This window comes from Schistocerca piceifrons, chromosome 3, assembly GCF_021461385.2.
Source record: "Schistocerca piceifrons isolate TAMUIC-IGC-003096 chromosome 3, iqSchPice1.1, whole genome shotgun sequence".
Lineage (NCBI taxonomy): Eukaryota > Metazoa > Arthropoda > Insecta > Orthoptera > Acrididae > Schistocerca > Schistocerca piceifrons.
The window spans coordinates 283,640,661-283,658,480 of NC_060140.1; the positions used below are offsets into that span (position 1 = coordinate 283,640,661).

A 17,820-nucleotide genomic window follows, 5' to 3' on the forward strand; every position below is an offset into this window, starting at 1 on the left:
GAACTGTGTTTGTAGTGTATATTGAAAAAAATTTCATTTCCTTGTATTCATGAAAATATCTGTGAAATTATGAAACACTTGTATAAAGATACCGGATGATTTCTGCACATTGGGCGCAGCTATTTCGCATGTCTACAATGTGATTTTCTAAATGTCTCTGTGGGAATGTCTCTTCATAGCTCTATAAAGATTTATTGTGTCACCTACAGCCTTTTGTCCTTTGCAGTTAAAAGCTGTGAAAACTGCTGCTAGGTGTAAGGGATTTCTTTAAGCTGACTTGACTGTAGGAGTGTCTTAGTAAAGTATAAATGTATTAAAACTTCGTGCATGATGTAGCATTTTTTCATGCATCTCAGTGTTATGATATCATCTCCTGATCTATGATAGGCAGTTGGTTCTTACCTCCAAGTGATTGTTGCCTGAAAGTAAGGGATATGAGTATCCACCTTCGTTGGAATCAGTCCAGTGGTTTTGGAGGAGATGTAGAACACACACACACACACACACACACACACACACACACACACAAAGATGATGTGACTTACCAAACGAAAGCACTGGCAGGTCGATAGACACACAAACATACACACAAAATTCAAGCTTTTGCAACCCACGGTTGCTTCGTCAGGAAAGAGGGAAGGAGAGGGAAAGATGAAAGGATGTGGGTTTTAAGGGAGGGGGTAATGAGTCATTCCAATCCCGGGAACGGAAAGACTTACCCTAGGGGGAAGAAAGGAGAGGTATACACTCGCACACACGCCCATATCCAACCGCACGTACACCAAACTGTGTATGGTGTATGTGTGGTTGGATATGGGTGTGTGTGTGAGTGTATACATGTCCTTTTTTCCCCCTAAGGTAAGTCTTTCCGCTCCCGGGATTGGCATGACTCCTTACTCTCTCCCTTAAAACCCACATCCTCTCATCTTTCCCTCTCCTTCACTCTTTCCTGACGAAGCAACCATGGGTTGCGAAAGCTTGAATTTTGTGTGTATGTTTGTGTTTGTTTGTGTGTCTATCGACCTGCCAGCACTTTCGTTTGGTAAGTCACATCATCTTTATTTTTAGGTATATTTTTCCCATGTGGAATGTTTCCCTCTATATACAGGGTACTCCATTGATCGTGATCGGGCCAAATATCTCACGAAATAAGTGTCAAACAAAGAAACTACAAAGAATGGAACTTGTCTAGCTTGAAGGGGGAAACTAGATGGCGCTATGCTTGGCCCGCTAGATGGTGCTGCCATAGGTCAAACGGATATCAACTGCGTTTTTTTAAAAATAGGAACCCCCATTTTTTATTACATATTCGTGGAGTATGTACGGAAATATGAATGTTTTAGTTGGACCACTTTTTTCGCTTTGTGACAGATGGCACTATAATAGTCACAAACATATGGCTCACAATTTTAGACAAACAGTTGGTAACAGGTAGGTTTTTTAATTAAAAATACAGAATGTAGGTACGTTAGAACATTTTATTTTGGTTGTTCCAGTGTGATGCATGCACCTTTGTGAACTGGAACTTATCATTTCTGAGAACGCATGCTGTTACAGCGTGATTACCTGTAAATACCACATTAATGCAATAAATGCTCAAAATGATGTCCATCAACCTCAATGCATTTGGCAATACATGTCACAGCATTCCTCTCAACAGCGAGTAGTCCACCGTCCGTAATCTTCACACATGCATTGACAATGTGCTGTAACATGTTGTCAGGCGTTGTCGGAGCATCACGATAGCAAATATCCTTCAACTTTCCCCACAGAAAGAAATCCGGGGACGTCAGATCCGGAGAAAGTGCGGGCTATGGTATGGTGCTTCAATGACCTATCCACCCGTCGTGAAATATGCTATTCAATACTGCTTCAACCGCACGCGAGCTACGTGCCAGACATACATCATGCTGGAAGTACATCGCCATTCTGTTATGCAGTGAAACATCTTGTAGTAACATTGGTAGAACATTACACAGGAAATCAGCATGCATTGCACCATTGAGATTGCCATCGATAAAATGGAGGCCAATTATCCTTCCTCCCATAATGCTGCACCATACATTAACCCGCCAAGGTCACTGATGTTCCACTTGTCGCAGCCATCGTGGATATTCCGTTGCCCAATAGTGCATATTATGCCAGTTTACATTACCGCTGTTGGTGAATGACACTTTGTCACGAAATAGAATGCATGAAGAAAATCTGTCATCATCCCATAATTTCTCTTGTGCCCAGTGGCAGAACTGTACATGACATTCAAAGTCGTCACCAAGCAATTCCTGGTGCATAGAAATATGGTACGGGTGCAGTTGATGTTAATGTAGCATTCTCAACACTGACATTTTTGAGATTCCTGATTCTCGTGCAATTTGTCTGCTACTGATGTGCGGATTAGCCGCAACAGCAGCTAAAACATCTACTTGGGCATCATCATTTGTTACAGGTCGTGGTTGACATTTCACTGTGGCTGAACACTTGATGTTTCCTTAAATAACATAACTATCTGGCAAACAGTCTGGACACTTGGCTGATGTCGTCCGGGATACCGAGCAGCATACATAGCACACACCCGTTGGGAATTTTGATCACAATAGCCATACATCAACACAATATCGACCTTTTGTGCAATTGGTAAACGGTCCATTTTATCAGGGGTAATGTATCACGAAGCAAATACCGTCCGCACTGGCATAATGTTATGTGATACCACGTACTTATACATTTGTGACTATTACAGCGCCATCTATCACAAAGTGAAAAAAGTGATCCAACTAAAACATTCATATTTCTTTACGTACTACAGCATATGTAATAAAAAATGGGGGTTCGTATTTTAAAAAACGCAGTTGATATCCATTTGACCTATGGCAGTGCCATCTAGCGGGCCAACCATAGCGCCATCTGGTTTCCCCTTTCAAGCTAGATGAGTTTCGTTCTTTGTAGTTTTTTCGTGAGATATTTGGCCTAGTCACTATCAATGGACCACCCTGTATAGTTTAATCATTATTCCTTTGTAGTATATTAATAACACAAAACTCTAATGAGTTTGTAACTTAGATTTTTCTTCATGTAAATTAAGTGAATTATATTTGCCTTCTACTTGAAGCTACACATGGTAGTACAGTTAGATTTGCCGAGCTAAGATCAGGTTCAGGTGCACCCTAAATAGTGTGTTTCTGAGCAACCAAAGTAATCTTCAAACTCTCATTAATTTCTTCAAATACTCAATCTACAGATTGCATGCTACATTTATGTCTAACCATGTGCACATTTTTTGTTACTGTAGAATATGTCTCTGAGTGTTGTGTCTGATACAAGTAATTGTGCACAAAACAAATTATTCATATGGTAATAAGGACAAACAGTATGTGAGCCAGTTACTGTGATGGTCCCTTGGTCCTAGTTGGTAAACACGTCACATAGAGCAATGCACTGGTGGCAGATACGAGTGAGAAATGACCAGAGCTGAATAGATCAATTGAAAAAAGAGCAAAGAGAAAACAGGAAATTAATAAACCCGGCAAGTCAGGCAGTATGCAATCTGGATCTGTTGATGTATCTTGCCTGATCCTTTAGCTGTGTCACTTAAAGGAACAGCTGATTGGCCCTGATATAGTAACTGCCTAGAATGACTAGTGATGGTCATGCAGCAGACTTTTGTGTTGATAGATCCAACATTTACACAACATGAACTATAAGAAGTGACATAATGATGTGACACATTTGAGATGTCAAGGAAGTATCTGTTTTGTAATGGGAAGAAGTGTGATTACAGTAAACAGTTTCAGGCAGAATCTAGATTGCAACAGTTGTACAGAGATGAAGAGATTTTTGCCAGAGAGAGTAGCGTGGATAGCTGCATCAAAAACTTTTTGCAGTGGAGACCACAACAACTCCAAAAATTTGTTAAACTGAAACTTTCATGTACAGTACTCTACATGGATTCTGCAAGCAGCATTCATGTAAAATTTAACTTGCTCTGTTTGTCCATTACATTCAGAAGCGGTACTCACTGATGACCACATTGATGCCATGTTTCCTGATTTCTGGAAGACACTATCACACAGCAAATAACTTATGAGCTTACTGAATAATGAACTAGATTTGTGACTAGACTGAAGAATTCTCATTAATAGAGCTCAAGTATACCAGTGTTCACAACAGAGAATCTTATTCTCAAAACTCTCAAAAAGTAATCTGACACTTTGGGACCATTTTCACTTACTTTTGCTGTGTGTACTACCTTCTTTCATGGTGTGTCCCACCTTCATACAACCGGAACTACAACTTAACAGACCTGTATTACTTCTTGTCGGATATGTATGTCAGAGAAAGATCCTGATGATAAAAAAATCTAGGAAATTTGAACTTACAATACAGAGATTTTCCAGCAGTTTTTTCCCCCTCCCCCGTGCAACATTTATGGGTTGAACAGGAGGGGAGGGGAGAGGACAATACTGGTATGTGATGTACCCTCTGGCCAACCCATAAAATAGGTTATAACATACATGTTTAAATGTAAGAAAATGTGCAATCACTGCTATATGCACCATTGATATCTTCAACAACTAATAGAGACTTTATGTGCTTACATTATATACATTACATACAAGGTGCTTTATAACCTCCTAGCTTAAAGTGCAGGATATTAACAAGTATGTAATTTTCTGGCTGTGAACCATATTATAAGCATTTCAAACTGATTCAGGAAGGAAAGGAGCATTGTGACACCACTTTCCTCATGTTCACAAATTGTAATTTTGCTCATTTTTTAGGCAGCATATTGTAACCTATAGTACCCAATATGAGATATTTGAACTGGAAATTACTCAGAGACAAATATATCACAGATGCAATATTGTCTAGCCATAAAAAATTAATATTGTTTTGTAGAGATACTGAAGAACGAACAGCAGCTGCACAACGCGATTCCGGTAGACGGCTTGGAGAACGGATCACAGATACCACATTTTGGAGAAATGCACTTTCAACTGAGCTGGAACGCCTTCTTGCTGAAAGCAACCTTCTTCAAGACAAACGGAAAGATCTGGAAAAGTCTATACAGGACATTGAGGGCCCTCACCACATTGCACAGGAATGCCTGTACCAGAGGGAAAACAGAATTGGTTGGTGACAAAAATGAAATGTAATTTATGTAATGCTTAATATGAGTTTTCTAGGGGTGCAGATTAATATGATACAGTTTATAAAACTGAACCAATTCATTAAACTGAATTTTAACTGATTGAACTGATGGATATAGAAGCATATTACTGTACAGTATACAGATGTAAATGACAAGTAATATGATACTGGAATTAAATATAATCTTAAACACAACAATAAATATGAGTAAGTACAAGAATGATGTATACATCATACATTCATTCATGTTTTGTATATCTCATTGAGAAGGAGAACCTTTAGGGGTGTGGAACAAGTCTAGGTGTACATTAATACAACACAAAAACATCATGGAAACTTAATCCATGTACTGAACTATCAATAAACTGTCACTATACTAGTTAATGCAAGTCATGCTTATGCAATCTTAAGTTTAACCAAGTAAACTAGTAAAACCAGCCTCCCGTGAAAGGAACTGCTGTCACCTCAGTTTTACTTTAGCTGTGTTCATCTGCTATTAATAGACTAATATTTATGAGATTACTATGGGATTTTACAAGGAAACCTTTTTTACATCTATAAATACTTGTTTGTATTTAAATCAAACAATGGAAAATCCAAGATGGAATGTAACAATATTATGAGATAAAGCAGAGATGCATAGTTGCAGATAAGCACAACAAAAAGACTATCAAAATTATAACTTTCAACCATTAAGGCCTTCATTAACAATGGACACACATGCGCACACACACTCACGCAAACGCAACTCACATACATGTGTGAGTCGTGTCTGTGAGTTGCATTTGCCTGAGTGTGTGCGTGTGCGTATGTGTGTCTATTGTTGATGAAGACCTTAATGTTTGAAAGCTATAATTTTGAGAGTCTTTTTGTTGTGCTTATCTGTGACTCAGCATCTCTGCTATATGGTGAGTAGCAACTTTCCTAGTTATATTTGTACTTAGTTCTGTTTATTGTACATTATTACTTACCATTCTGCTTTATGACATACACTGCTACTTGCAATATAGCTAACAGAACTTTTCATTCTGCTGATGTAGATATTCAGATAATGTGTAGAAAGAGTAGCTAATCAGATCTTCTTCTTTTTTTTTTTTTTTTTTTTTTTTTTTTTTTTTTTTTTTTTTTTTCAATCTGTAAATTGGTTGGCAGCGATTCTGATACTTCATTTCCCCATGTCCTCTGAAAATGTCTTCAGTTCTGAATATGATGTCAGTTTAAGATCTTGTTTTATCTGCAGGATATAATTTTAATTTCCTTTTGAACTGGTGCAGATTTCCAATTTCTTGCTTTATGCTCAGTGGGCACTCACTGAATATCTTTCTGCTCCATTCTGAACACTGGGGATGGAGCGAAAATCTGCATGAAAATTATTTTGTTGTCTTGTACTGTGATTGTATGTATCACAGTTCATTTGAAACAGATTTTTATTATCAGCAACAAAAAACACCTGGGTGATGTGAGAGACTTTAAAGATCCGTAAAGGGACTTCTGCAAGATGTATGGTTATCTGCTTTACACACTGTTCTTATTGTTTGCTTCTTCTAAACAAACAATTTATTTACATTGTGTGTACTGTCCCAGAAGATAATTTCATGAGACAACAAGGAATGAAAATATGGAAAATAAGACAATGCTCTTGTCTTTACGTCAACACAGTAAGAGATGCTTCCAAGTGCATAACAGTCTGAACTGAGCTTTTTTATTAGTTTATCCGTGTGTTGCCCCATTTTAAGTTGTTAACCAGCTGACTCCTTAAGGAATTTCACACACTGTGCTTCAATCAACGTATGAACATTAATGTCTGCTTCTGGTACTAGATGGTGATCATTGCTAATTTGAAGTGGCATAATAGAGTCTTTGTGAGTCTAACGCTGAAAACTGTTAGCTGCAAACTGCATGTAGGCCTGTTCAGCTGTCACCTGAGGTGTGTCTGCTAGAACTTAGTTTGGACACGTGATTAAAATTCATGTGTTATCAGCAAATATTACAATTTTTGAACTGCGTTGTTAAGTTTGTAGGTTAGAAACAAGATCGAGCCCTGTACTCTCATTCTGAGGTTATTTTCATGACTGAGATACAATCTGTTTATGAGAATCCCTGCTATCAGTTATGGAGACATTATTCCGACCCTACAGGAGGGCTGATTTTAATGCCTTAACACTTCAGTTAGCTAAGTAGAATTTTATGATCCACACAATCAAAGGGTTTGGTGAGGAGAAAATATCAACAGCTTAACTCTGCTAGCACTTTATTTGTCAGGCCTAGTATTGCTTTCTGTGTAGAGAATCCTTAACAAAAGCCAAACTGAGAGGCAGTTAGTAAGTTCTGATCTGTTAAATGAATCGGTATTCTCTCATAGGCCACTCTCTGAAACACTTTTGAAAAGAATGGAAAAAGTGGTATGCCAGTAGGTCTATAATTAGAAGTAGTTTGCTTATCTCCAGTTTTGTAGGAACGTATTTCTGCATCATATTTAAGTCTGTCAGTAAATATCAACTGATTACAAGGATAGCTTAAGGGTCAGTCAGCACAAGATATTAATATTCTGCTAGAAACAGCACCATAGCCACCAGAGTTACTACACTTTAGTGATCTAATTAATTCTATAGTCGCCCTAGGGGTTGTATTTTTGAAACTAATGATTGTTGGTAGTACATGCAATGTAGCGCAAATAAATCTAATACATGTATATTTGATTGTTTATTACTGGGTGCTGTGTTTGCAGCCACTTTGAGGAACCAATCAATGAATTTTGTAGCAAGCAATTTGGAAGTGCCTTAATGTTTGGCAGGACCTGGGGGCTCAGTTTCATTTGGATTTTTAATTTGGTTTTCTTCTTGTTCAGTAATGTTCCAAACAATTTTTTCTGTACTCTCTGAGTGTTTTAATTTTTGAGCATAGTGCATGAGTTTTACTTTGTGTAATAACAGTGTAGGATTTGACAATACTGTGATAATTATGTTTCAGATCTTGACTACTGCTCTTTTTCTGAATTGCATACAGCTCTCTGTTTCTAGCACAAGGTAATTTAATTTTGGGAGTTACTTACCCCTTATCCTTGCTTCTGTTGAATTTTGCCCTTATTTGCTTTAGGGAAAAATAATACCCAGGATGCTGCATGAATATGTTTAAGAAAAAGTTAAATTTTCCATCACGACTTCTAACACTTTAGACGACAAGAATCGATGTGAAGTTGGATTGCAAAATTCACACCTCTCTCACCTCAGTTGACTTACTAGGTAAGCACAGCCGTTCTTCTTTTCTGAATTGCCAGCTACGTCGATCTCCAAAAACGTCTTCTTAGAAGAATACTGCTGGTTAATGGAATTTATCAGACTCTCTCTCTCTCTACTCGTGAAATAAGTGGATACTCGCAGAATACTTTTAGTTTAGTCTTGGTATATTTCAACTTCCACAGAGCACAAATTCACCATTTCTCACATAAATATTCGAAAGTTTGCAAGTCAACTGATTTATCTCACATTAGACTTGATTAAATACATTTACAATAGCATTGGTTCAACAACCACATAATTTATGAACATGTCTTGCTTCTAGCAAGTCCAACACATGAGTTACTTAAAAGTCTAATCTCATTTCTTCATTGTCCTTAACAATCATCACAGTCACTAAACCAGCAAAGAATAGTACAGGCTCTTCTCTACACATACACTGAAACTCTGTGGATTGTACAACAGGTACTTGTTGGCCGCTGCGTCCACATTTTGCTCATGACTGTTTTTAGACCTGCACACGCAAACATGCTATGCACAGTAGGTCGTATTCATCTCTCTCACACTTCTATTTAAAATATTGTGGGTTTGAGACAGAGGAAGGCCAAGTGGTTCTAGAATTTACGTGGAAATCCTCAAAGCACTACATACTATCTGCCTACTCCATAAATTTCTCCCCCAAATCATTCCCATAATTTCTATCTAAACACTGTGAGTAAATCATTATTTATGATTCTGTGACACAATACTTTTCTACTATGATCTGTAACAAACTAGTCAGTAACAACAAACATAATGTAATTGAATAGATAAGAAATTTACTCACCAAGTGACAGCAGGAAAACACATATATAAAAAAGGTTTTACTTATGCAAGCTTTTGGAGCTGGTGGCTCCTTCTTCTGGCATAAGGGTTGAAGAGGAAGTAAGAAGGATGAAGGGAAAGGAACTGGAGAGGCTTAGGGCAAGGGGTGGAGTTCGGAAACGTCACCCAGAACCGCGGGTCTGAGGAGACTTACTAGATGAGATAAGGAGAAAGGCATTTGTTTGGGGAGGAGATTTGTAGATTGTACCAACACCTTGACCCCTGAGGGAAGAGAATAGTGTCAGCAAGAAAGAAGAAAACCTCAAGGTAAAGGGATCCTGGATTCCTGTGCTGCAGCGAACGGCTGTTGCAAGTAACAAGAGGAGAACCGCACTGGAAATGACCACAAAAAAGCCGCTGGACTCTTATGCATCAGGCGCATATGATCTGCGTCTGCGAACTCGGCTCCAGTCCACCACCAGCAATGGACGGTGAAACTTTGACGATGCCAGCCACTAGTGCTGACAAAATGTCAGAAAAATCATTAGACAAACGTTGGCCGATGGACCCGAGACAAAAGTTGGCAGTTTGCCAACAAGTGTCCCCAAAAGACGTAACAATTTTATATTATGCTTCTATGGAGAGGAGATTTGCTGATTGTACTGATGCCTTGACCAACGATGGGAGAGAATAGCTTCAACAAGAAAGAAGAAAGCCTCAAGGATTCCCATGCTACAGCAAATGACTATTGGAGCTAGCAAGAGGAGAACCGCACTGGAAATGATTGCAGAAAAGCCCTTGGACATTAGCACGCTGTGTACATATAATCTGCGGCCACAAGCGTGGCTCCAGTCCAATGCCAGCAATGAAGGGTGAAGCTTTGACAATGACAGCCACTCGTGCTGACGAAACGTCAGAAAAATCATCAGACAAACGTTAGCAAAAGAGCCTGGGACAGAAGCCAACAGGCTGTTTGTCAACAGCTGGTCCTGAAAGCCTTAACAATTTTGTATAAACATTATTGTTCTCATTGAACATATAAAGATCTTTATTCAAAGAGATATTGTTTAAAATATGTCATATAATGTAAAATTTTCAATATGATGAATCCCAGAATTGAGTTAACACAAAAATAACTCAATGAATATGGACAGATAAACAATTTCCAGTGTGGGGCACACAGAAGGCATTAAAAACTCATTTTGGAAGACAGATGGGCAAACATAACGCAGCACTGATGAGTTAATAAAACGAGAGCTATGAATTAACATTTTAGTATTTTTTATCACAACCAGCAAAACTTTTGAAAAAAAGTGAAAGGAAAAGAAGAAGGAGGAGAACTGTCAATATCATTATAATAATGTGAAACCAAATGAGACATTTACAAAGATGTTACATCTGGAAAATCATTGTTTGGAAATTCCACAAGTAAAACAACACATACTGAGAAGTGCAAAATTATACGTTATTCATGTGAAGCTAGTAAAAGGAAAATGATGGTGGTTGTATGCACAAAAATTTTAGTGATATAGTAGACCAGGAGCATTTCTCTGAAATGTTTTGCATATAGTCATCAAACTATTGTCTTTAATGAATGCGCAGTGGGGAACTCTTGAAATGTTATGTCCTACTAGAGTACATCGAGATGCACAAGCTTCTGGCAGTGCACAAGCCATGAAAAGGAAATATTGTAGATTTAACAAAATATTTTGAAAGACGTGTGTAAATTTTAATACAGTGAAAATGAAAATGGATTTATTTTATGAAAGTGTGCAGTAAAAATGGTAGTAAAATTGGTAACCAAACATATTGCAGAAACCTCTTCAGAGACCTCAAAATTCTCAGACTGATGTATCAATGCATTTACTTCCCAACAGTATGTCTGGTTAATAATAAAGTGAATTTATTGCATACTACAAAATTCACAACCTCAATACTAGAAGAAAAAATTATTTCCATATAGACTATTTGCCATTGCCTCCAGTTCAGTGCAGAAAATGTTAAACAGGCTGACAGCAGACATCAAGTGAAAAACTAGAAATCCACCAAATATTTAGAAACAAAGTTGAAAAAAACCCTATTAGCCATTTATTCTACAATTTATCATAATATGCAAGTCAGGGATTCAAATTTCAGTTAACATGAATGATCATATTCAACAAGTTTTAACATTTCTACTATACAGAAACATGATAGTGTTCTCTGAATCAGTATAAGTTATAAATATTTAGGACAAATTAGTAGATAAAAAGAGCGGCACAGTAGGGTAAGAGGAAGAGCGATGTGTGTGTATGCGTGTGTGTGAGTTTGTTTTCCCCCCAAAGTGCAACTGATTCTCAGTAATTTGACACTTGATAATTTAAAACTCTCAGTAAATTGAAATTTTTCCCTGAACCCTTCAAAAATTTGAAAAAAAAAAAAAAAAAAAAAAAAAGGATGTGTTTTGACTCCGTCAGTAATTTGAAGTCATAGTGGTGAAGGAATCTCACCAACACTTTGTAATTTGAAGCCAGGACTGTCAATAATTTTAAGTCCAGACTTCTGTGCTTCTCACTGAAGTCTTCCTATTCTAATTTCCAGTTATAAACTCAGACCATCTGTCATTTGTTCACCCGGTCTGTATCCTATCGAGTCTGCAGTCTGCCTTTGCACTGTGTTGGATTGTTTCTGTGTTTAGAAACTGCAAAATGCCTTGAGTGCTAGAAGGAACAACTGTCTTATCAGTTAATGAAAGGATGTTTGTTATTGAAGATAGTGTCACGGAAGTGTCTCACTGTTTCCATGGGTTGTTTCAAGTTGAAGGAAAAACTTAAGTCTTTTGCTCAGTGTCTCAGGATTGAAGGATTCGCGGCAAATGATGAGCAGCTCCCAAATTTAAAAAAAGAAAATCATGCCATCATGTTAAAGAAAAATCTGTGGAAAGTGCAGCATGGACAGTTCCCTTCGTATTGAATGGTTTGATGAACTAAAACAACTTTTGAATGGCTATGACCTACACAACATGTTCAAAGCAAAAACAAAACCTGTTGTTTTTTTTCCACACTGTAGCTTTCAAAGACAAAAAGTGTCATGGAAGAACATTGAGCAAGGACAAGAAAAGAAAATCATGCCATCATGTTAAAGAAACATCTGTGGAGAGTGCAGTGTGGACAGTTCCCTTCGTATTGAATGGATTGCTGAACTAAAACAACTTTTGAATGGCTACGACCTACACAACATGTTCAACGCAAAAACAAAACCTCGCTTTTTTTTAAAAAATTATTATTATTATTATTATTATAATTGTCTTAATTTACTTTTAATCAGACTCTAATTTATTTGAATTTTTTCCCCTGTCCATCTTGACTATTTGAACCCATATTATTTTGTGCTCTTGGTAATTTGAACTTTTCTCTTGATCCTTTTTAGTTTCAGGTTATCAACTGTTGACATCTACTTTGCTATTAACTGCATAATATTCTCATTCATAACACATTAAAATGATATCATCCTAGAAGTAATTCCCATAATTGTTAATGTAAGGAGATTAGTACTAGTTGTAATTGATTGTTAGTATACTCTACAGAATTAAGCATTTAGTTGCTTGTACCTGTTAATGTATAACTTGACTTATTCCACATTCTTGAAGGCTCTCCTTTGTGATAAGATTTGTAAAGCATGATGTATGAATTAATGACATGGTGTGCTCCATGGAAGAGATGATGATTGTTCCTGTTTAACATTAATGCCGTAGTAGATAATGTTAGTTAGAGTTATATATTTTTCAGATATGATTTGGTTATACAGGGCTATTACAAATGTTTGAAGCGATTTCATAAATTCACTTTAGCTCCATTCATTGACATATGGTCACGACACACTACAGATACGTAGAAAAACTCATAAAGTTTTGTTCAGCTGAAGCCGCACTTCAGGTTTGTGCCGCCAGAGCGCTCAAGAGCGCAGTGAGACAAAATGGCGACAGGAGCCGAGAAAGCGTATGTCGTGCTTGAAATGCACTCACATCAGTCAGTCATAACAGTGCAAGGACACTTCAGGACGAAGTTCAACAAAGATCCACCAACTGCTAACTCCATTCGGCGATGGTATGTGCAATTTAAAGCTTCTGGATGCCTCTGTAAGGGGAAATCAACAGGTCGGCCTGCAGTGAGCAAAGAAACAGTTGAACACGTGCGGGAAAGTTTCACGCATAGCCCGCGGAAGTCGACGAATAAAGCAAGCAGGGAGCTAAACGTACCACAGCCGACGGTTTGGAAAATCTTACGGAAAAGGCTAAAGCAGAAGCCTTACCGTTTACAATTGCTACAAGCCCTGACACCCGATGACAAAGTCAAACGCTTTGAATTTTCGGCGCGGTTGCAACAGCTCATGGAAGAGGATGCGTTCAGTGCGAAACTTGTTTTCAGTGATGCAGCAACATTTTTTCTTAATGGTGAAGTGAACAGACACAATGTGCGAATCCGGGCGGTAGAGAATCCTCACGCATTCGTGCAGCAAATTCGCAATTCACCAAAAGTTAACGTGTTTTGTGCAATCTCATGGTTTAAAGTTTACGGCCCCTTTTTCTTCTGCGAAAAAAACGTTACAGGACACGTGTATCTTGACATGCTGAAAAATTGGCTCATGTCACAACTGGAGACCGACAGCGCCGACTTCATCTTTCAACAGGATGGTGCTCCACCGCACTTCCATCATGATGTTCGGCATTTCTTAAACAGGAGATTGGAAAACCGATGGATCGGTCGTGGTGGAGATCATGATCAGCAATTCATGTCATGGCCTCCACGCTCTCCCGACTTAACCCCATGCGATTTCTTTCTGTGGGGTTATGTGAAAGATTCAGTGTTTAAACCTCTACCAAGAAACGTGCCAGAACTGCGAGCTCGCATCAACAATGCTTTCGAACTCATTGATGGGGACATGCTGCGCCGAGTGTGGGAGGAACTTGATTATCGGCTTGATGTCTGCCGAACCACTAAAGGGGTACATATCGAACATTTGTGAATGCCTAAAAAACTTTTCGAGTTTTTGTATGTGTGTGCAAAGCATTGTGAAAATATCTCAAATAATAAAGTTATTGTAGAGCTGTGAAATCGCTTCAGTCATTTGTAATAACCCTGTATATGAGACTGTTTTATCTGAAAAAAGTTGGTGTAACATCCAGTTAAATCTTGATGTACAATATCAGTGTGGTACAAATTATAGCAGCTGGCACCTTAATGTAGAGAAATGTACATTGTGCTTTTCACAAAATATAGTAAATGATTAATGTGAGGACACTAGAATCAGTTGTGTCTTAAAAGTACTTGAGAAGTACAATGTGCAGAGGTTTGAATTAGAGTGATTATATTAATAAATTATAAGGTACAACTGCTGCCCATCACTATTCTTCAGAAGTTGAAATTTTTAGTACTGCTCATTGACACATATAAAAGTAAAAGTGATATCCCTATCTCAGCTTTCAGAACTGTTAATTCTTTCCTTAGGAGGTAGAAGGGATAGTTTGAGGAAAGTTAAAAAGGAAGGGCAGGTCACTCAGACCCCAAGATTATAGTGACCCACCTGTAATGAGGAAGAGTGTAGACAAAGGTGAAGGGGGAGGTGTCAGGGAGTGTAGAGGTCCTCCTAACCTCTCTCATTACTTGCACAGCTAACTGCTAGGAGTATCTATTCTGATCAAACAGCATCTATCCTGGCTCAAGGATTTCCAATGTGTTCCCTAGGCCTGTACGAGCACCATTCTAAAGACAGAGATGCAGAATAAATACAATTACAGATGAAACAGCCATTACAAAATGAAGTACTGCAACTCGCAGAAATCCATGGATATTAAAGGAAATACTTTTAGTGTCTCCTGTAAGAACATCAACAGCCTCATTAATTAGATTGATGAACTTCTCAATTCATGCAGCAAAATAAAAGGATAAATACCACATCAGCAGACATTTTGTGCGTATTATGACATGTAAATCACTGAAATTAAACAGATTCACCTTGGTAGATACCGATAGAAGCTAATATCATACTACTACTTGCTATTATAGCTCTAATAAAAAAAGAGGAGGTAACTAGGGTTAACTATATATGCAAAAAAAAGTGGAATTAACTCTCAGGCCATTCAGGTTGTTGAATATTGTGTTGAGCAACTCTTTGAATGTTGTGCCACAATAGTTGTACTGACAACCATCTGGGTAGGCAAACACATTAGCGCACATCACTTATGGGACTTGGGGAGACTTGCCTGCCCTGGATCAAATCGGCCCAGTGGATTAACACCAAGGGCCAGTGTGCTGGCCAGCCTGGATGTGGTTTTTAGGTGGTTTCCCACATCCAATTAGGTGAATACTGGGTTGGTACCCATGTCCTGAGTCAGTTACACAATTTGAAAACAGTCAAAAACATTTTCACACTTTCACTTTGGATGACACTATCACAGACAGATGGGGTACATAAATTTCATCTGGGTAGGGTGGGGTGGCAGGAAGGGCATCTGGTCATCCTTTAGCACTAACACAGCCAAATCCAGATTAACATGTCGACTCTCGGAAAGTATGGGATAAGGACAGGAAAAATAAGATGCAGACTTAGCTAGAAAATCTTTTTTTTTCTTTCAAGGCCTTAACACTGATTTGTTGTCTTACTGTATTTATTGATGGCACCTAGAGTTGTTGACATCCAACTGTGGATAATTTTCAACATTAAAATTCTCTATAATTGTTGAAAGACAGAGTGAAAAACCCATTGTCAATATGTATGTAAACCCAACATTCTTCAGTGTTTTAGCATTATTAAATAATAAACAAAAACACATCCAAATGAAATTTGTCCCTCACAAAGAATATATGGCACGATGGCCAACCAAATTCAATGATTAATTCATCATAGAGGCTGCAAATATTGCCCCCTCAAGTAAACAACCAGAGATACATTACATTTACTTGTGCAGACACTGCCTGCTCCACCAACAGAGATTTATTTAAAAAATACAACCCTTAAGCAGATTAAAAAGTTTACCAGGTCCCTAAAAAGTAGCAGTTGTTGTGACTATGGTAGTATATTTTGAAGAATTAAAAATCTTTTGCTCATGTGATAAGTTCACCCATATCTTTGTAATCAGTCAATAACTCAGGGCATGTTTCATGACAGACTTAATTACGTTGCAACTTTCATCATAAGCAAAGCTAGCCTAATTACATATTTATTTTACTCCATCCACTCTTTTCAAAAGTGTTTGAAAAAGTGACCTGTAGTGAAATATTAACTCACTTATCTGATGAGAACTTGTTAACTTCTTCTTAGTTTGGCTTTCTCTGCAAATTATTGTAGTCAGGAAAGTTCTGTTAGCTAAATGGCAGTATTTGTTATAAAGCTGCATGAAAAGTAGTAACATATTGTAATGAGAGCTCTGTATTAAAAGATGTAAGTAACAGTATCTTTGAAAACTACAAAAGTAATCAAGTTAATGTGAAGCTATCAACAGGAGATAAACAGCAGCTATTTAGTATAACAGAGAAAACAGCAGTGTTTTTCAAAATAGCAGCTTTATTTGTGACTTGATTAAATTTAGCCAGCAGGGATAGTAAATATGAATAACTTTAAGTGGTATGGTGATTATATGTTGTTTATACAGTATACTCAGTTAATTGGTGTACCTTTTGTTAATATATGTCTAACTCCACATCCCTGAAGGTTCTCCTTCTTGGTGGGATGTACAGTGCACAATGGTTGGATGCATGGATGGATGAATGAATGAATCTTTATTGGTGTCTCTTCTTCTTGTCTTATTACTTACTGATCATCATTTCCCACCTTGCAACATCTCTCATTTCTGTTTCATTTTCCCTAGTCCATTAGTGTTTCTGACATCCATCAATAAACTCCCCCGTATTATTTCTCTGCCTGTGCATTTCCTTTGTTAAGCATTCGTAAAGGTCTTTGTACCAGAACAGTCTTCTTTATTTGCATCCATGCCCAGCATTAACTTGATTTGCAATTCAGATTCACAGAGTCACTCAATCTCACCTAATTAATTTTTATTAGACACATACCATGTGTCATTTTTTTAAGTTGACACATCTCTCTTCACAAATTCCTGCTACTCTCTGCTCCACCATGATTAATAAACAAATGGTATTTTACTGGCTCTTCCATCTACATACATTCTTTTAAAGAAGGTGTCTAATTGTGTTATTTATTATCTGTATCATGACATTTTTCTCTAATTTCTTGTCAGCACTATACCTGACCCTCAACAAGTTACACTTCCTGCATACTAGCCCAGCTGATTAATCTGTGCAACCCCTACATTTCATCAGAATCATCCTGTTAACAGTGTATCAGGAGTTCTGGTTTTGCTCCTCCATTGCTTTTCAGATCCATTCAAAATCCTAGCATTTTATATTCAGCCATATCTTACATTACCTTCTTATTCAAAAGTGATGATACAATCAAGATACTGAGGCAAGTATGTGGCCAACAGCCTTGATCAACTATCTGTCAACACTACCAAAAATCTGCCATAGTGACCCTGTAACAGATATTCTCGGTGAACTTGACAATTTTTTTAGCCAGGTGGATGTGTCGCAAGTGTTAATTACTGCCTTGATAAAACTTCTCACTATATTTAAACTGT

At 37.7% G+C, this 17,820-nt stretch overlaps 1 protein-coding gene across 1 annotated transcript in view; it reads left to right on the top strand.

Moving 5' to 3' along the window:
* LOC124789542 (tektin-3-like) overlaps positions 1–17,820 on the top strand; it is a 113,452-nt gene that overhangs the window by 44,626 nt on the left and 51,006 nt on the right. Inside the window, exon 5 of the mRNA XM_047256939.1 lies at positions 4,897–5,129. Coding sequence (XP_047112895.1) covers positions 4,897–5,129 — 233 coding nt within the window. The remainder of the gene's footprint in view (positions 1–4,896; positions 5,130–17,820) is intronic.